Source organism: Epinephelus fuscoguttatus, linkage group LG21, assembly GCF_011397635.1.
Source record: "Epinephelus fuscoguttatus linkage group LG21, E.fuscoguttatus.final_Chr_v1".
Classification (NCBI taxonomy): domain Eukaryota; kingdom Metazoa; phylum Chordata; class Actinopteri; order Perciformes; family Serranidae; genus Epinephelus; species Epinephelus fuscoguttatus.
The window spans coordinates 15,814,747-15,835,252 of NC_064772.1; the positions used below are offsets into that span (position 1 = coordinate 15,814,747).

Sequence of the window (20,506 nt, forward strand, 5' to 3'; positions counted from 1 at the left end):
TTTATACATTGTGAAAAAGAGCTTTTATTTGATACCAGATTACATGGCAGGCAGCTTTACTCTTATTCACGTTGACATCCAAAGATGACTTTCTCTTGCAAAGCATTCAGTTTAAAAAGCTTTGTGATGTCATGGTAAGACATTATTTCATGCCTTTAGACTCAGCAGAGCTCCAGATTTCATCACATTCCCTGTTCACCACCAGTTTGCCGTCATCGGTCAGTTGAAGACGGCACATGTTGCATTCAGATTTGGCAGAGTTTGTATGCCACCTGGGTTCATCACACTTGTTGTACATGACCAGGTTGCAGTCAGCCTGCATGCACAGGCGCTGAGCGTCTGATCCATAAGTGTCTGAAGCCCACACAGGTTTCCAGCCATAGATGACAAAGTTACCATCATCCTGCAGGCAGAAAAAAAGAGACATCGGACTGTTGTCCAAACAATATCACAGCAAAATATGTAGTCATAAGCTACCATAGCATTTAACTTTAAAGTGAGATTCTCACCTGGAAGATAGCCTTCCACTGTCCGTTGTTGGACAGCAGGTAGTCTCCCCTGCGGAGCTCATCATTTTTGGACAAGTAGTTCCTGCTCATGATTCTGCAACCAAGGAACAAAAACAATTAAATCTGAAATATTGTATCGGATTAAAAAAATACTGGAAATACACTGAAAACACATTTTTGGCATATATTTTGTGCTGCACCAGAAAAACGCACTAATAACTGCTAACATCTGGCTTTTTAATGCAATAGGAAAGGTTTTAATCAGCATTCACACCCGGGTCAAAAGACTCTGCAGTAGGCATAGGTATTTATCACCTCCGGCTCCGATCAGCACACATGGGGACACATCACCTGGGTGAATGCACTAATTTTAGCTCCTTTACAGGCAAGATGCAATGATGCGCTGTCATAAAATACTATCCATCTCGAACCAAGCAGCGCTTAAACATCGATGCAAATTAGTTGGCACCCAGTTTGAAGGAGAGACTGAAAAAGTTATACATATTAAAAGAAATAACCACAGCAACATTTTCACTGGCCTCTTTGCTCCATTCTACCGTTTACTGACCTGGCCTGTCCATGATGTCGAACGTGACACACACACAAAAAAAACACACAAAAAGCCACAATAGTCTGCTGCAGAACTGTGTACACAGCACAGATCTAGTGGCAATGGGAAAGGAGTCTATAGCCTATTTTTAGCAGGTTTACCCCACTATCTGAGTGGATGCTCTTCTTTTGCTTCCTACACAGAAAATAAAATAATCATTTGTACTGAATCCACCACATTGAGTCTGATATATCTTTTAAAAACAGATTTAACCGCATCCTGCAATAACTCTGCATCAAACTACTCTTGCACAGTGATGTATGAAACCAACGGAGTACTTACGGTCTTGAATGTCACACCAGTCAGTCTGTGGGCATAAGTGAAGGTCAGTTGGTCTCTTCATTTTTATATCATCTGTGCTGTAGATGGAAAAGGAGTGGCATGAGGCACAGTGTGATAAACTGGAATTCTTAGTCAGCCGTCCTGAGCCCTGTTTCCCTAGAACTGTTTTCGATTAACATTAGTCATTTACAGTATTTCACAACAGCTGCTCAGCCATAAATTCTACCTTTACAAATAAAAAGTAACCCATCATATTTATCATTTACTAGTTATTCAGTGCTCTCTGCAGTCTGAACCACTGCACGATTGTTCACTGTTCACTAAATTAATTGCTGTATGCCTCCCCTTTGTTGTATGTACAGTGAGAGCAACAGAAACTGGGGTGAGATTCCTTGTATGTCCACAGCCAGCCAATAAAACAATTTATGATTTTGATTTTGATACTAATGTAGACTGACATTGTCAGAAAACTAGGGCTGCCCCTGACTAAGAATTTTCCTAGTCAGCCAATAGTTGTCATTTAAGGTCATGAGACAACTAGTCGCCCACATGTTCATGGTATTAATTTAATAATTAAACTATATATTTTGGGAGGGGCAACACAATGGTTTGAGTTCAAGGTCTGAGAGAGAATTGTATCAGTAACATTGTTTACACTGTGCTACATTACAGAGATATACAAAACATACTAATTAACCTTAATCATTATAGCCTCCTGAGACCCAAACTTTTACTTGGTATGCTTTTTTAATTTCTCCTAGCTATTTGGCATCAGTAGGACCCAATAAGTATAAAATACTAGAAGTTGTCAACAATAACTAAGTCCTAATATGCTCAAACAAGACGATAATAAAGTCCTCATGTCTTCAAACAAGTACTTCCCTGTTAACAGTAACCTAGCTTGTTACTGTTGCCAAAATTGGTCAAATGTGTTGCCATATCAAAGTATGAACATTATTAGTTTCTACCATAAAATGTGATCAGGTTTTGGACCTTGTCCATTTTTGTGTCGGGATCGGCTGCAGACTGACTTCGCAAAGATGGCTGCCATCTTGTTTTTACATGGATTAGTGTATTGTGCTCTTACTACCATTAGATGACATAAAAGTGTCCACGAACGAGGATAACAGGTCTAAGTTAAGTAGAATAAAGTCTAAGGTCAAGTAAACCCAAAATGTGATGTCCTCATATGAGGACACAGGGTCTCAGGTCACACGTCAAGTGCACATCACACACTGAGCGAGCAGCCTGTTAATACACTGATATCAAAAATCTCACTGTTTTATGGCTCCCCTGTGTGGAGAAGAGTGGACCCTCTCCAGCTTTCTTCCACAGTCATGAACCATGTTGGAGCTGTTTATTATTTGTTTTAAGTGTTTGATTTATTCTAGATAGTCACTTTATGTAGATTAAGTTTAGATATTTTCTTGTCTAGCTATTTGTTTTTGTTAATTAGTTCATTTTGAAAGGACTGGGCAGCAGTATGGGCACATACACAGGCAGGTATGGGATCAGCATGTACCTGAGAGGGTCTCTGTTGTTTTACCAGAGCAACAGGGGCAGACAGAGCCATGCTTTCTTTGTTTGCATGACTGCTATCAAAAGAATTTCTTCGTAATTACTTTTAAAACAAAAGAGACCGGAGCCGAAATATCAAAGTTTAACAGAATTTATTTTCTTGTACAAGAAGGAGCGTTTCACAGTGCAACACACAAGATGAGGTTACAGAGAAAAGGCTCCCTGAGGAGCAACAACTTCAAGTTTTTGTACAGCATAGGTGGGCATTGAAATTTCAATCGTTTCAGTTCTCCTAATCTACCGAGTACAGATTTCATAGATAACAACAGTTTTCAGTTGGTGTGACCCCCTGTCACACTGCCCTCCAGATAATATGTCCCCGATCTGTCTCCGACCCTCGGTTTCTCCCACTTCCTCTTACAGATGTAGTACTGAACTTTCCTTAACCTTAACTGTCTGCTGATGTTGCAGTGTTGCAGTACGAAACAGGAACAATCCTTCAGACTTGCACAAAATAATAGCATGAATAAACAGTGTGATCACAATTTTTATAACATACAAACATGTGTCTTTCTACATAAATGTAAACTGTCATTATCAGCTTGGGAGAGGTGGAATATGTGCAAGGTATGAAATTAACAAAATATTTTGGGGGCAATTTTGGCCCCCGGAACATGGCTTTTGTGGGCATTCTTGGATAAATTGCGGGCCCGTGGCCCTTGCTAATTTCTGACACTGAATATATGGCAGAGCTCTTGCACTGGATTGCATTAGATTGTATGAGTGTACCCAATAAAGTCACAAGGAGTGTAGATTCTCAGGAAAGACATACAGTCACACCTTTTTCAGTTTATGAACCAAGAGGTTTATGAGGGAATGAGATGCAGGTGAGGGAGTGAGCGGGGAAGGCCATGCAACTGCAGGGTAGATTAGGGAAATGGGAACAGATGGGTGGATGGGTGGGACAGTCAGGTGTTGAGGACGGAAGGGAAAGTTCGAGGGCATCTGGTGGACGAATGGACAACAGCAAAAAAGGGGCTTTAATCAAGTAAACTGCAGCAAAGTCAATTGAAGGGTCGAGCTATATAAAATAGAAACCATTGTATGCTACACCAGACAGACTTGCTGATGAGTAGCTGGAGAACATAGTGGAACATTCACAAAAAAGGAAAGTAAAATGAGGTAAAACTAAAGGGAGACTAAAACTAGAGACCATCTTGCAATGGAATCACTCCAGCTGTGATCCTCGACTTAAAACATATGTGTGGCAGGGGCATAAATTGGAGGGGCAATGGCCCCTTCCCTACTTTCTGCCCCAGTGGCCCCCTTGAACTTGGCCTTTATTCTGATCTTGACTACACAGCTATAAACAAAGCTATTAAATAAAGACTGGGACAGGCTCTCTTACCCAGTGGGAACTAACCAGTATTACACATGCGCAATATAACTAAACTAAAAGTAAAGGGATGATGTCCACTAAGGTGCCCTTTTCAGGTGCACTTTATTTAGCCTGTTTGGGTGCTTTAGGCCTGACAGAAGTTTTTGGGTCTGCTTAAATGGATGGCAACATACAACAGGACATTTTCATATAGAAAGCATTTGTTCATGATTTTTATTATGGACTTTTTCAATAATTGCAGTATTGTAATTCTCACCCCTTATCTTTATTTTTTGTACAAAATATATTCCGCCCCAAGGTCAACTGTGGACGCCTCAGTGTAATAAAGAAACCATCCCTGTTTCAGGAAAACAGGAAATAGGAAAAATCAGGGACTCAGCGATAGAGTGCCCCAGAAATGAGTAATAAGACCCGGAAATGAGTTAGCATTTTAGGACTCTCCTTTAGAGACTTTCACATTTTGTTTTACAGCATTAAATAGGTCTGTAATAACCCAATCATTAATTTGGAAGCTTGCATTTGTCTTTAAAAAAAAGATGGTTGCTAACAAGTAGCTAAACTAGACTACAGAATGTCATCACGGCAAACATAGCTTTACAGCCTTATTGTGGTAGGGATGTCAATTCGTGTGACCATGATGTAGATGGTTTATAGCCTACTGTTAGTCACCTTTTTAGCTCTGTTTTACCTACTTTTTGCACTTTTTTTAGCCATTTTACTTAGTTTTAGTCTCATTTTAGCTGATTTATCTAGTTTTAATCTCCTTTTTTTCACTTTTATAAGTTATGAAGCCTAAATGATTGTCAATCCAAATGGCAAGGAAAACCAAAGAATACAGGTCAGCAGGTTCATTTATCCCTCATTTGTTCATTTAATCATTTTACAAACACTCCCCATAAGGCTTCCTTGTTCCACTCAGCAGAATAGGTCCAAAATCAACAGAGTAATCAGCCACAATCCTGTTTCCCTGCCAAAGACTTTACAGACAGTTAGATGCATTCCCTTGAAAATCTGGGTGGTCAAACACAGCCTAATCTTGTTAACAAAATCTTCATAAGACCAGGTTCCTGCAGACTGACTTCAATAAATTGCTTTTGCCCAAGCCAATGCTCTTTCTGTTAATAACCCCAGTAAATATTGTACCTTGGATTGATATGAAGCAAATATTTGAGGCCGTTGCTGGAAGACCATAGCAAATTATCATTAACAGTATGAACACAGACTCACACACAGAATCACTCTGTCATTTCAAAGTGATCCATATTAGCGCTCCATCTCTGCTGTGAATGATTAATTTAAAACTTTAATGTTTTATCTAAATCACGTTACTTCAAAAAATCTCATTATGTGGCAATGGACACATTGTAAAGAGTAAATTGTGAGGTTTCTGTCAATATTTTTTCACGCTTGTATGATAAAAACTGGTGGAGACATTAATCCAATTAAATGACATCTAAATCCTGCCGAGCTCCACTGGCGCAGGTTTCACTGATGAGGCCCCACCCTCACTTCCACTAAATCGTGTACTGTGCAAAGCATTGTGGGGATTTTATACCCGCGGAGGATCCACACATGCATCCTTCGAATTTCTCTGAAAGAAGGACTCAGTCCTTTGTGAAACTCGGAAGGATCCTTGACATTGGAACAGTCTTTCGGCGGGGGTCCGTGACGTAGCGTCCTTCAAATTTGGCCGTTAGAGGATCCATCCTTGACCTTGAGAAACACCTACAGAGACTTTATGCATCCTCCGAATTTCTCTGAAAGAAGGACTCAGTCCTTCGTGAAACTCGAAAGGATCTTTGACATTGGAACAGTCCTTCGGCGGGTGTCGATGTCGTAGCGTCCTTCAAATTCGGTCGTTTGAGGATCCTTCCTTGACACTGTTAAACACCAACAGACTGAAAACAAACATGAGGCAGTAGTTGGTCGTGGACTTCCCACGTCAAGATAGAGACGTGCAAGGTAGCATGGTTGCGTCAGTTCTTGATGTTCTGGGACACCGTGTCAACTTTTCAAAATGCCCTTCCGTTTTCACAGAAAATGTACAATTTGCATAGTTTCTTTCAAAATAGATGTACAACATCAGTTCAACACCAGCTTTGGCTTTATATTCATATGGGAAGCGAACACCGGCCTCCCCGGGTGAAGGTCAGTGATTGTTGGACCCATCCTCAGACCCTCCTGTCCACCCTAGTTGTACTTGTCATTCCCTTAACATACCTTGGTGTCCAGCCGTGTTTCCCCCTGGTGCCGTGGGGTGCCATTACACACTGACAGCCCCCGCACATGTACCATGTCAACGTGAAAGAATGGCTTCTTTCATCAGTGTCTGATGCCAAAATCACTGCCCAAGCGCCAGCATGATGACAATTTTGGCATGAGACCAGGTGTGTGGATCTTAAGGGACCGTTCCCCCTGAATTAAAAAAAAAACATATTTGTCCTCTTACCTCTAGTGATATTTATCACTCCAGATTGTGTTGCTGTGAGTTGCAGAGTGTCTGAGATATTGGCCGTTGAGATGTCTGGAAGTAGATGGCACTTGTGGTGCTCAAAGCGCCAAGAATTTTTTTTGGAAAACTTACCAGTAATGTGTCTTTCTGCACAAAAAGACACATTGAGCACCACAAGCCGAGTGCCATCTAGTTCCATTATTTTCAAGAGAAGGCAGCCTACAGCTTATCTGATCTCTGACACTCGGACACTCACACCAAAACAATCTAGGTTGATAAATAGCACTACAGATAAGAAGCAAAAATATGTATTTTTGGTTTGGGGGGGGGACTGTCCCTTTAAGGTAGTTGAGTAAGTCTGAATACTCTTGACTTAGAGCATCTACAATGTAAGTATAATGTTAACCAGGACCACTTGAATCGTGCAGTGCTGCTGATGCACTTCGCTCAGTAGAAACAGTATCAGATCCCCACTGATTAAGAGTTCAGATGTAATCACATATCTGTATAATAATCACTTTCTGTCTATTTTTAGTGCACAGTGCTCACAGAGAGCCTGCGAGTGAGCCCCTGCTCTGCCAGTTCCCCTCACTTTTAATGAGATTTACTTTTGGCACACGGAGCAGAGGACAAAGTCACTGTCTCGAGCAGCCACGTTTAGAGCATAAAATAGTCCTCAAGAAATGGGGAGACACCAACCAACATAGTAATGACAAGTCAACATCAAAAATAACTACTGCCCCTTTTAAGAAAAGAGTACTTAAAATGATTGTTCAGGTTTGATTTTAGCAGCTTTCTATCACCATGCCATAACGAAAAAAGGTGGTTCAAAAAAACTTGCAGCAACATTTACATTGCTATTAACTGTTCTTTATTACGGAAGCCTATTGCATTCACTTGACAAATAACAAAGTCCTGTTTTTCTGACTAATTTTTTCTGTTTTTCTGACTAATTTTGTACCTGTTTTCCTGAGTAATATTTTTTCTGTTTTTCGTGGTAATTTTTTTTCCGGAACGAGGAGACGAGATACTTCAAAATCTCGCGAGAAGCTCCCACCTGCCACCTGCAAGTGACCCCTGCATCCATGGTAACATCTGCTCATGGAAGTATTTTGCATCCGTGCTCCTGCTCCTAGACAATTTCAACTACGGGATCAATAAGGGTAAGGCACGTAATTAGTTACACACAGGGTATGATAATCTAGCTATGATTTCGACTGCATCCTTCTAGTGTAGGCCTATCGCTCAATGTAACAGGTTAGGTTGTAACAACGTTAGCTGACAAATGTGTGATGAGTAACAATGTCCAGCATGATGGAAAAAAAAGTGTTAGCTTGATGTTATCTGACAACTGAAATCATGCCCATACACGTTTGTCAGCTAACGCTGAGCGCCAGGCGACGAGTTACTACAGGACCATTCTCGGAACCCATCGGCTGTATTCGGCATCTGACTTCTGGCAGATGCCGAATACAGCCTCTGGGGGCAGGCCACCGATTTTTTGGCATTCCGGTTTGATTTGGGCAGAGGAGGTGAATTTCCATTTCTGACTTCCGTTTATATATAAGTAAATATGCTGAACCATTGCGATGGATTCAGAGTTTGTAGTGACGGCAATTATGTTCCGCCTCGTTAGTTCACCGCACAGACCGTTTAACCTGGCAACAACTGCAGCCGGCTCAAACGTGATTGGTCAATATCACACGGACTACAAACAGCCTACAACCGGAAACCAGGGCTCTTCCGCTCTTCTTCCGGAGGCAAGATCTCCAGGGATTGCCTATAGAGTCTATAGAGTCTATATAGAAACTCTACATTCACTGAATGTAGAGTCTGTATATAGAGACTACTACAGGACCAACGGGGCAGGCAGGAATGAGGGCGGTGAGAAGCTGGGCCGAAAGTCAGTGAACAGACAGTGATGCAGACGAAACCAGCGGGAACAGACAGATGGATTGTCGAGAGCAGGCAGAGGATTGAAGAACTGGCAGGACAGGGAAAACAGGAGTGGTGAATCGCCACACAGCCAAAAGCCGACGGAGACCAGAAAACTCTCAGGCAAAACCTGTAGTCAGGAACGGAAGGCTGTAGCGTTTACTGGGGCAGAGACGAGAAGAGAAGATCAGAGGCAAGCCGAGTCGATACAGGAAAGTCAGTCCAAATAAGATTGCAGGAAGGTCAGGTATAATGCGAAGACGATCTGGCAATGACTGAGTGAATCTGTGAGGTTATATGCAGGGCTGATTAGTGATGTGGAGCAGCTGGGAAGACCTGGTGTGAGTGATGAGACTGATTAGGTGGTATGGCTGGTAGGTGAGTGAGGAGGAGTCAGGGTGAGTGGAAGTTTCCTAGAGCAGCAGGTTACAGGCAGGGCAGATCATGACACTTCCATCTATTGCTCTCTCTTTCCTTTTACAATTTGCAAAATAAGAACATCTGAACAAAGGATGTCACACTTTCCCAAACCTTCATCACTCATTTTTCTATGGAGATCTACTCACAGCATCTTCTTCCTCAGTCCTCTCAATAGTTCATAGTCTGGTACTTCAAATCATGTAATAAGGTACTTAGAGCAGTTCTGGTCTCTGTGAGTTTATATATCTGATCCATTTTGACCACCATCTCTTGAATTTCTCTGATTGTAGTTTTAAAGCATATGTGTCAAACTCAAGGCCCGCAGGCCAAATGTGGCCCGCCACGTCATTTTATGTGGCCCGCGAGAGCTTAAAAGGTCTGATTGTCTAAAAATAAATAGGTCAAAAGCGTGATTTGACCAAAAACTACATTTCCCACAATGCATGTCGATTATGTTACCCGCGAAGTGATGGCTTCCCGCCACTAGACGGCAGTGTTTCCACATCCTAACCCGTTTTGAACAAAGTTAATGTCATAACTTGTGTTTGATGTTATTTTTCTTTATTCACTTGGATAGTTTGATCCTCGATTGATGGAGTTATGTGGGATTCATAACCTGACAAATTAAAAGGATTTATGTTATAACAGAGCAACAAGCAAACATATTTTTTTCTATGCAACTGTAATATTTGTAACTTGAATAAGTAATAAATTCAAAGTTATTTAACATTAAGGAGTAGTTACATTTATTTTACATTACATTTGGTTACATTTAGTTACATTTATAAGTTACATCTGGCCCTTTGAGGGCAGCCATTATGCTGATGTGGCCCTTGGTGAAAATGAGTTTGACACCCCTGTTATAGATGGTGGAGATATGGAGGGCTGTGATAGAAAAATTAATACGTCGTCTGCAAACAAAGATATTTTGTGTTCCTGTCCTGCTATATACCCTTAATATGTTGGTTTTGTCTAATATATTGACTGAGAGGTTCTATAAAGAGAGCAAAGAGAAGTGGAGAACAGGGACAACCCTGCCTACACGAATGCTCCAAAATAAAGGGATTGGAGAGACTGCCATTTCTTTTGATTCTTGCTGTTGGGTTATTGTATATAGCTTTGAAAGCCTCAATAAGAGTATGATGAAAACTTGTGTCCTGTTTCGTTGTATATGCCACATATATGTAATGTTCTCCCCAGGCTGTCTTGGGTCTGTCTCTGGTGGATAAATCCAGTCTGGTCCAAATAGATAAGAGATGGCAAGTGTCTTTCAGTTCTCCGAGCCAATATTGACATGAAAATTTTATAGTCCAAATTCAACACTGAGATGGGCCGGTATTGTTTACAATCTAATGAGTCTTTTCCTTCTTTAGGTATTACTGAAATTATGGCTTCCTTCCGTGAGGGAGGGATCTCTCCCTTTTTGAGTGCCCCATTACATATCTGGCAGTTTTCGAGTTAACTGTTCCTTGAAGGATTTGTACCATTTGGCTGTAAAGCCATCTGGGCCTGGACTCTTATGTAGTTTTAGTCTTGATAGTCTTTGCTACCTTGACTTCTATTTCAGTGATATCTGATACTCATTCTTAAGGCAAAGGGTCATCATCTGTTGTAACAATCATCATCCAAGAGTAATGACATTCAATACAGAGCCCTTCACCATGGGTAAAAATAGTTTATGTTGTAGCAGACTTGCTAGGACTTTAAACTGTGCTCCAGCATAACAGAATTTATATTATGTGTTTTGATATAGCATTAACACTGACATTGGCATTTAAATCAGACATACTCCAAAACTAAACTTCAGAATCAGTGTCTCCCTTATGAAATAGATGTGGCAGTGCTCAAGGCTCACTCTCACACCTGTTCTGGCAGTGTCCGGTCCTCAGCAATTTTTGCGTGACATATTTAATTGGTTCTCTAAACAATATAAAATAAATATTCAACCAGATTGCAATCTGGCAATATTAGGCTCTTCAGACAGGACAACCTCCTTGTTTGAAGAGGTGGCTCAGTGAAATGGTTTCTATTGCTAGGATGGAACAGAATCGCTTTAGCAAGCAGAATTCCCAAAACTATTAACAGAAGATGTGGAAGCCATTTTTGGCAGTACTTGATGAGACCTAAATGTACATCTTGTGAGCCATGCTGCTATTTTTTTCTGCTTAAACGTTGCCCTATCCTGATACGAAGTATTCTGATATTTGTCCTCCCATGTTTCTTTTGTTTGTTTGCTGGTTTTCTTTTTGTTTTTGTTTCTCACACCCCTGACGATACTGCAGACTGGAATTTTTCAGATTTTAGGCCTATTTTGTTGCTCTATTTATCCTCTGTCCTTTTTTCTTCTTTGATGCAACAGTGTCAGGTGCTGAATGTCCATTATATATGTATTCTTTGTATTATGAATGAGTTAAAAATAAAATTATAACAAAAAAAAAAAATCAGATATTTTAAACACATTTTGAAAATCTCCCACCAGAGGTTCAGCATGGGCAGCACTTAATATGCACTTGCACCATTGCACACGTCGGGGTTACTGTCATGACTGTCACGAAACTGTGTTTGACACACAATTTTCAATGGTAAGCAAAGGTGTTGAGGTTATGCTGATCACATTTGGTGACTAATAAAAGGTTTAGAGCCCAAATACCTTTCTGACCTTCTGCTACACTGTGAACCACTGAGACCTCTCAGATCATCTGACAGGTCTACTTTATGTCCACAGAGCAAGACTATACATGGGGAAGCAGTGTTTAGTTTTTATGCACAACATATCTGGAATAAACTTCCAGAAAACTACAGGTCTGCTGCAAGATTTTTCTCTTTGCTGCTGCCTTTTATTAAATCATATCAATAATTATTCATTATCTGTAACTGTAACTTTTATTTTCACTTTTTTTTTTAACCTTTCTTAGTATTTTTTTTAGCTTGTTTTTATTTTCCATCCCCTAGCTCTATACAACTTGCCTTGCCTTGCTTAGAGAAAACAGCAGTATTAGGGTGACATCTTGTGGCGCCTTGTTGCAGTTGCAGTCATTTCTTTTATTTCCAACCAATGCGAGTTCCTCCTCGGCACCAAACAGCAGTTCAGCAATTTCCAGTTTTTTAGACATCCCGGTTGTTGTAAAATGAACACAGAAAAAATTTTGAATGACAAAGAAGCGTTCTCTCCAAACATTCAAATATTTTTATGTATACCTCGTATTAACCTTCCATCTCGGGTTACTTAATGTCTCACAGTATCATCATTTCCTTCTTTAATTTGGTTCCAAACACTTGATAAAAAGAGTTAGTTTACACTTAAGAAGCTGATTGATTCATTTCTTATTACAACAATCATCTAAAAAACACACATGTAACAGATATAGGACAACAAATCATATTGGTAGGTGCTGGTACATAAAACAGACATTGCTTGGGACAAACAGTGTAACAGAAAAAAGGACAAAAAAGATACATAAAACAAATAAAATAAATTCCATCAAGCTTTAGTGTTTGGTAGAAACAGAGCTTACTTCCAAACTCAGCAATACCAAATACAGCAATCATGGTGATGAGATGCAGTGCAGGCCAATCCGCTGCCACGGGAATAGAAGTCAGAAAAACACTGAGAATGTACCTAGGACATTGAATCCTGAATCCCTCCCAGTGTTACACCTAGTCTGGCTCTCTGGTGTAGGAGAGGTTATTACCCTATTTCACATGGAAATACTTCACTCTGTTCATAAGTCTACATGACAGGCCTTGCAGTGCTGCTAGTCTACTTAAGTGATTATGCCAAAGATTAATTGAGGAGTTTATGCCCCAGTATCAGTGCAGGCTGAACTCATTCTGCATCGAGAGACTAAAGGTCCTTGAGGAGCAACAGGTCCCTAAGAATAAACAGACTTTGGGAGAAAGGCACATTGCACCTGATGATTTTCATGAATCTCAGACAAGAAGTCTTGTATTTAAGCCCAGCTTCGCAACATATGAGTCAATGAACCCTCTTCATTTTGGCATCTCCAATGTTCTGGGGTTTGTTTTACCTTAACTCTGTATAGCCCCCCGGACATCTATCTGAAGTTAAGTAGGATCCTAGTCCATTCCCTCTCAGTGAATGACACATTTAAGTCCATCTCCCAGGTCAGACCAAGGAAGAAGGTGCTTTTGTCTGAGCACTTTAGAAGCACTAAATAATAGAGCAAGGCCTCGTGCCCTTTACCAAAGACCCCCCTTATCTGTGTAAGGAAGCTTGCAGAGGTGGGAGGGGTTGAGAGAGATCTGAAGGTATGGAACAATAAATGCCTGAGTTGTAAATATTTCCAGAACTGATGCTGCAGTGAATGAAATTGTGTCTTCGGAACATTAAAGGACTTAACCGTACCTTCCTCATATAGGTTCCAGAGGACCAAGATTACCCTATCATTCCACAGCCTCCAGAGGAATGGTGATTAACCTATGCAGAGTTTAGGGTTGAGCCATATGGAGGCTGCAGTGTGGAGGACAGGTCTGAATATGAACACAAAGCCATCCTCTTCCAACCCATTGTATGTGTTCAAGGATGGGATGGGTTGATGCCTCAGATAAAAGCTTGGTGTTAATGTAATGTATTGGAAAAAGCGGGCTACAGAGACATGAATGAACTCAAAACAATGAAAACATGGAAACTGAGTTGTAGCCAGTTAGCCAACGTTATTCTTTTTTACTTCCCCATTTTTTTCTGGAAGCAAATCTCGACAACTACCAGTGCTCCTTACCAAGATACTTGCATTACAGTAAAACTGTTTAAAGTTACTTGTAAGTCATAACCCAGTAAATACAAAGAGAGAAAAAAAAACTTTTATTGATTCCACATTACATAGTGGCAGGTTTATTGTCCTCACTCTCGACTCCCGACCTTATGTATGCTTAATCTTTGTCAGACTATAGCCGACAGGTTCAGAGATTGCTTGGTCAGTGGACCTCAGTGATAGATGCTGACACACTGAGACACACTGGGCCGCCTTATCATCCGACACGTTTAGCAGCTGCTGTAAAGAAGGAGAATGACAGAATGTTCGTGTCCTATGTAAAACCCAATGTATGAAACCAAAACTCAACAATGAGTTATTTTGACAATGTAGCATTTTATGATTTCATGTTATGTATGTTCTGGAATCACATATCAATGTACTGCCTACTACAAACTTAGTATGTTTGTACTGCATACTGCTTACTAAATGAATAAGTAGGCCTATGCCTTTGCCAACAGAAAACAGAAGTTTACTGAACAGTTCTGAGGGGCGGGATGACCTGGCCAGCAGCTCTCACATCTTGGAAAACATCTCAGTATTCTTGCAGTGGCGTTATTCCAAGAAACAATGTCTAGTAAGAACCAGCAGTCAGGAACGCTAGTAAACTTACATTGCGTATCCAATGCATGATTTGAAGGTGCCGTGCAGTGCTAATTCTCTAAATATAATGTGATAATCAATCACAAAGATTAAACTCACCATCTCAACATTTTTCAACGGCCGCAGGTGAAAGCTCTTCATGTGACATAAGCTGACAGCAGCCAGGTCAAAGCTAAAATGTTATTAGTTCTTAAAATGTTCTATTTGATAAGAGCCACAGGCAGGCCTTCACACATGCACACAAAAAATGCATTGACAACAGGGCACTTGGATATCAAGGGGCAATGGGGCAGGTGTTCAAACACAATAGGGATGACTAGTACACAGAGGTCTGTTGGTCATAATGAGGTTTTTGAATTTCTCATGTTTATTTTACATTAGCATTCATGCAAACAAAGACATGATGGCTCTGTCTGCCCCTGTTGCTCTGGTAAAACAACAGAGACCCTCTCAGGCCCATGCTGATCCTTTACCTGCCTATGTTAATAAACTCAGAGTGCCCATACTGCTGCCAGTCCTTTCAAAATGAACTCATTTTAGCTAGAGAAGAAAATATCTAAACTTAATCTACATAAAGTGACTATCTAGAATAAATCAAACACTTAAAACAAATAATAAACAGCTCCAACATGGTTCATGACTGTGGAAGAAAACTGGAGAAGATCCACTCTTCTCCACACAGGGGAGCCATAAAACAGCGAGATGGTTGATATCAGTGTATTCATATAAAGCAGTTAAACTGAAGAGGCTCATAAAACATCTCCACTGTGAACGTCTGACTCTTGCACAGTTACAGTAAGTTATATAATTCTAATTATATATTTGATAAACAAACAGCTTCTGTTAGTCCTTCCTTATATGGTTGGTACAGATGTTGGTTCAACTGACTGCAACAACATTTTCCATGATACATGATTTCATCAGATATATGTATTTTTTGCACAAGCGATGAATGAATGTCTGTCTAAAGTGCAGATAGCAGGAACTGAACTTCTGACCTTCTTTTCTTATGTTTTTATTTTATTAAAATGTTTTTAAATCCTATTTTGTGTTAAGGAGATAAGATTAAGAGTGATTTTTTTTTTTTTAAAGATGTTTTTTGGGCATTTTTGCCTTAAAGGATAGGACAGCCAAGTGTGGGGGGAGGAGAGAGAGGGGGATGACATGCAGCAAAGGGCCACGGGCTGGACTTGAACCTGGGCCGCTGCAGCAACAGCCTTGTAGGGGTGCCTGCTCTACCACTAAGCCACCGACGCCCCAAGATTAAGAGTGATATTTAAGCATAAAGCTACTAGTTGTGTTTCAGTGAAGTGCACTCATGTGTTTTGACTTCCGACATGTTTTACTTCTTTATTCCTCTTCTACTTCCCCTTTTTCTTCCCCAACAACTTCTAGTACTCCTACTGACGATATTAGAACCGTTATAGATAACTATGAAGTCATAACCCAGTGACTACAAAGAGAAGAGAAACACAATCATACATTTTAAAAATGTGCTTTTATTTGATTCCAGATTACATGGCAAGCAGGTTTACTGTAAAATTCATGCTGACATCCAAAGACGACCTTCACTTGCAAAGCATTCAATATTTAAAAACTTTGACATGTCATGATTTACATCATTTTGTGCCTTTGGAGTTAGCAGAGCTCCAGACTTCTTTAGATTCCCTAAGCAACACCAGTTGGCCGTCGTCAGTCAGTTGAACATGGCAGTTGCACTCACACTTGCTGCCAAACCTGCCTTGTCCAACAAAATACGTGTTTGTATGCCACCTGGGAGTGTCATCCTGGTTGTACATGACCAGGTTGCTGTCAGCCTGCATGGACAGGCGGACGACATCTGATCCTGCAGTGTCTGATTCCCACACAGTCTTCCAGCCACAGATGACAAAGTTACCATCCTCCTGCAGGCAGAAAGGGGAGACATCGGGCAGTTATTAGAATGTGCATTTCCAAAAAAGAAATATACACATAAACAACACACTCTCTTAGAAAATAGGAATAATCGCTTTCTTTCATATTTGATTTTAGAAAGGCTGGTAAATAATGTTTGATTTTTATGAACTTCCGGACTGCTAAAAATCTGGTTCCCTCACCTTTAAGATAGCCTTCCACTCCCCGTTGTTGGACATCAGGTATTCACCCTTACGGAGGTGTTCATTTTTGGACAGCTGGTTCTTACTCATGATTCTGAAACAAACAATCAAAAAAGTAATGTTTTATCTGGCTAAGACACTGCAAATGCATTATCACCACATTTTGGCATTTCATTTGCAAATCAATTGGTCAATATAGAAGTATAGAGTACTTACCGCCTTGAATGTGACACCAGTCAGTCTGTGCACACAAGTGAAGGAGGTGAAATTCACAGCTGGTCACACCTAGGGTGACCATATTTTGATTTCCAAAAAAGAGGACACTCGGCCAGCCACAACATAGCCTACTTAAATGATACTCGCAGCTTACTCAAAGATGCCTTATAATTTTAATACATTTAAAATTTATATGTATGGATAGAAAATTCAGTTATATTACAAAATAATATCTCTCAAAGACAGAAATTCAGATAGGCCCCTATAGATAGGGGACACATACACACACCAGAGTGTGGCGATCCGAGCCCGATGGTACCCGACGGGTCGGCCAGGTTTGGTCAAAAATGTAGCTATAAATTGTATTCGGGCTCGGGTCGGATTCAGTCAGCTTTCAGTGAAAATGTAGTGTAAGAATAAATAAAATCCTATTGTCTGTCCTGTTTATTGCTTGGGCACTGTTATTTAGCTACGTGACAACACCTGAACATAACACACACAGACACACATTGGCTGTTTGTTTCTACCTCTCTCCCCTCTGGAAGTCTCGGACCTCCAGCCGCCTGCCTCCGCCTTAATTAAACGCTGAAAATAAAATAAAAGAGGGAGACATCTTATTTTGTTTTATTTCTCCCTCTCCTCTCGCTAGAAGCGTTGGACCTCCCGCCTTCCGCTCCCGTCTCAAACACGGAGGTCTCCCTCTCCACAGCTAAACAACCCCGGCGCACGCCTGGCCTGTTAAATAGCCTGTAACCACTGTGTGACACAAACTTTGGACAGAAATATGCTGCCCGTGCCGCACTCTAACACACACACATACAAACACATGGAAAACCGGACATTATCATCAGTTTATAAAAGACCCCCGGATGCCCCGGACGGGACGTGAAAAGTGGACATGTCCGGGCAAAAGAGGACATTTGGTCAGCCTACCATTGACTGTATAAAAATAAGGTAATAACTCAATAAACGGTCAGTGAATAAAATATTTTTTCCAAAGGATATCTTAGTTACAATATGATTGAGCTAGCAAAGCAGTTTTGTGTTGCTGTGTGTGGTATTTATTCAGTTATGGGAAATCACGATGTCTAGAAAGCATCAGTGGCTGCTGCTGACAGGGACAGTTAGCAAAGCTAACATCAGGACGTCATCTGTTAAAAGCCTCCCGTTATCGGATACGACATGAAACTACTCCAGTTAGCTCAATCATGTTGTAACTAAGACATCTGTTGGGAAAAAAAAAATAAAAAATTCCACGTTGACGAGACGGCGTTTTGGGTGGGGCGGTCGCTATGGACGTGGAACTTGCTGTTTCTGTAGGTACACATTTCGTGGGGACACCTGCATGTCTCGGCTGCGCCCCCTCCATTGTCTATGGCTAAAGCACAGCATCGTTCAGACTCAAAGCCCCCCCCAGTCGTCTTTCACACAGGGCTGCTGACAGATTCTACAATGTAGATTGCAGAATCTATTTTAAGAGATTAGATCAACACTGGTTAACAGTTCAGATGTAATCTGAATATCTGTCTCTTTATCTATTTGCCTAACAAGTAGAACTGTTGAAGATAACCAGTTAGCACAAGTAGTAGAAAGTACAAAGAGAAAAACACATTTATACATTGTGAAAAAGAGCTTTTATTTGATACCAGATTACATGGCAGGCAGCTTTACTCTTATTCACGTTGACATCCAAAGATGACTTTCTCTTGCAAAGCATTCAGTTTAAAAAGCTTTGTGATGTCATGGTAAGACATTATTTCATGCCTTTAGACTCAGCAGAGCTCCAGATTTCATCACATTCCCTGTTCACCACCAGTTTGCCGTCATCGGTCAGTTGAAGACGGCACATGTTGCATTCAGATTTGGCAGAGTTTGTATGCCACCTGGGTTCATCACACTTGTTGTACATGACCAGGTTGCAGTCAGCCTGCATGCACAGGCGCTGAGCGTCTGATCCATAAGTGTCTGAAGCCCACACAGGTTTCCAGCCATAGATGACAAAGTTACCATCATCCTGCAGGCAGAAAAAAAGAGACATCGGACTGTTGTCCAAACAATATCACAGCAAAATATGTAGTCATAAGCTACCATAGCATTTAACTTTAAAGTGAGATTCTCACCTGGAAGATAGCCTTCCACTGTCCGTTGTTGGACAGCAGGTAGTCTCCCCTGCGGAGCTCATCATTTTTGGACAAGTAGTTCCTGCTCATGATTCTGCAACCAAGGAACAAAAACAATTAAATCTGAAATATTGTATCGGATTAAAAAAATACTGGAAATACACTGAAAACACATTTTTGGCATATATTTTGTGCTGAACCAGAAAAACGCACTAATACCTGCTAACATCTGGCTTTTTAATGCAATAGGAAAGGTTTTAATCAGCATTCACACCCGAGTCAAAAGACTCTGCAGTAGGCATAGGTATTTATCACCTCCGGCTCCGATCAGCACACATGGGGACACATCACCTGGGTGAATGCACTAATTTTAGCTCCTTTACAGGCAAGATGCAATGATGCGCTGTCATAAAATACTATCCATCTCGAACCAAGCAGCGCTTAAACATCGATGCAAATTAGTTGGCACCCAGTTTGAAGGAGAGACTGAAAAAGTTATACATATTAAAAGAAATAACCACGGCAACATTTTCACTGGCCTCTTTGCTCCATTCTACCGTTTACTGACCTGGCCTGTCCATGATGTTGAACATGACACACACAAAACAAAAACCACACAAAAAGTCACAATAGTCTGCTGCAGAACTGTGTACACAGCATGGATCTACTGGCAATGGGAAAGGAGTCTATAGCCTATTTTTAGCATGTTTACTCGTGTTTAAAAAGCCTGCGTACACACGCTAATTCTGGTGGAAAAGGGGTATATCTGAGTGGATGCTCTTCTTTTGCTTCCTACATAGAAAATAAAATAATAATTTGTACTGAATCCACCACATTGAGTCTGATATATCTTTTAAAAACAGATTTAACCGCATCCTGCAATAACTCTGCATCAAACTACTCTTGCACAGTGATGTATGAAACCAATGGAGTACTTACAGTCTTGAATGTCACACCAGTCAGTCTGTGGGCATAAGTGAAGTTCAGCTGGCCAATTCACTTTTACATCATCTGTGCTGCAGAAGGAAAAGGAGTGGCATGAGGCACAGTGTGATAAACTGGAATTCTTAGTCAGCCGTCCTGAGCCCTGTTTCCGATTAATATTAGTCATTTACAGTATTTCACAACAGCTGCTCAGCCATAAATTCTACCTTTACAAATAAAAAGTAACCCATCATATTTATCATTTACTAGTTATTCAGCGCTCTCTGCAGTCTGAACCACTGCACGATTGTTCACTGTTCACTAAATTAATTGCATGCCTCCCCTTTGTTGTATGCACAGTGAGAGCAACAGAAATTGGGGTGAGATTCCTTGTATGTCCACAGCCAGCCAATAAAACAATTTATGATTTTGATTTTGATACTAATGTAGACTGACATTGTCAGAAAACTAGGGCTGCCCCTGACTAAGAATTTTCCTAGTCAGCCAATAGTTGTCATTTAAGGTCATGAGACAACTAGTCGCCCGCATATTCATGGTATTAATTTAATAATTAAACTACATATTTTGGGAGGGGCAACACAATGGTTTGAGTTCAAGGTCAGAGAGAATTGTATCAGCAACATTGTTAA

The 20,506-nt window shown here is 40.7% G+C and overlaps 2 protein-coding genes across 4 annotated transcripts; both read right to left on the reverse strand.

The window, feature by feature from the left end:
• On the reverse strand, positions 1 to 19,931 carry LOC125881489 (uncharacterized). 3 transcript variants are annotated; one of them, XM_049564568.1, is made up of 3 exons: positions 19,872 to 19,923; positions 510 to 603; positions 1 to 403 (listed from the first exon to the last, which is right to left on the reverse strand). In XM_049564568.1, the coding sequence occupies exons 2-3, from the start codon at positions 597 to 599 to the stop codon at positions 143 to 145; spliced, it is 351 nt and encodes a 116-aa protein (XP_049420525.1). In that variant the 5' UTR covers positions 600 to 603; positions 19,872 to 19,923; the 3' UTR covers positions 1 to 142. The 3 variants fall into 3 exon arrangements, with proteins under 3 accessions (XP_049420525.1, XP_049420523.1, XP_049420524.1); XM_049564566.1 differs by lacking the exon at positions 19,872 to 19,923 and adding an exon at positions 1,402 to 1,463; XM_049564567.1 differs by lacking the exons at positions 1 to 403; positions 510 to 603 and adding exons at positions 18,424 to 18,826; positions 18,933 to 19,026 and having other exon boundaries at positions 19,872 to 19,931.
• LOC125881487 (uncharacterized) lies at positions 16,027 to 16,844 on the reverse strand. Its single transcript, XM_049564564.1, has 3 exons — positions 16,813 to 16,844; positions 16,597 to 16,690; positions 16,027 to 16,404 (listed from the first exon to the last, which is right to left on the reverse strand). Exons 2-3 carry the CDS (start codon positions 16,684 to 16,686, stop codon positions 16,120 to 16,122), a joined length of 375 nt encoding a protein of 124 aa, XP_049420521.1. The 5' UTR covers positions 16,687 to 16,690; positions 16,813 to 16,844; the 3' UTR covers positions 16,027 to 16,119.
• Positions 19,932 to 20,506: the final 575 nt, after the last annotated feature.

Excerpts from the sequence above, each read along its gene's own strand:
- LOC125881489 (XM_049564568.1), bottom strand. The coding sequence starts at position 599 with ATGAGCAGGAACTACTTGTCCAAAAATGATGAGCTCCGCAGGGGAGAC. Across the intron at positions 404-509 it reads AGTGGAAGGCTATCTTCCAG|GATGATGGTAACTTTGTCAT; the intron begins GTGAGAATCTCA and ends TTCTGCCTGCAG.
- LOC125881487 (XM_049564564.1), bottom strand. The coding sequence starts at position 16,686 with ATGAGTAAGAACCAGCTGTCCAAAAATGAACACCTCCGTAAGGGTGAA. Across the intron at positions 16,405-16,596 it reads AGTGGAAGGCTATCTTAAAG|GAGGATGGTAACTTTGTCAT; the intron begins GTGAGGGAACCA and ends TTCTGCCTGCAG.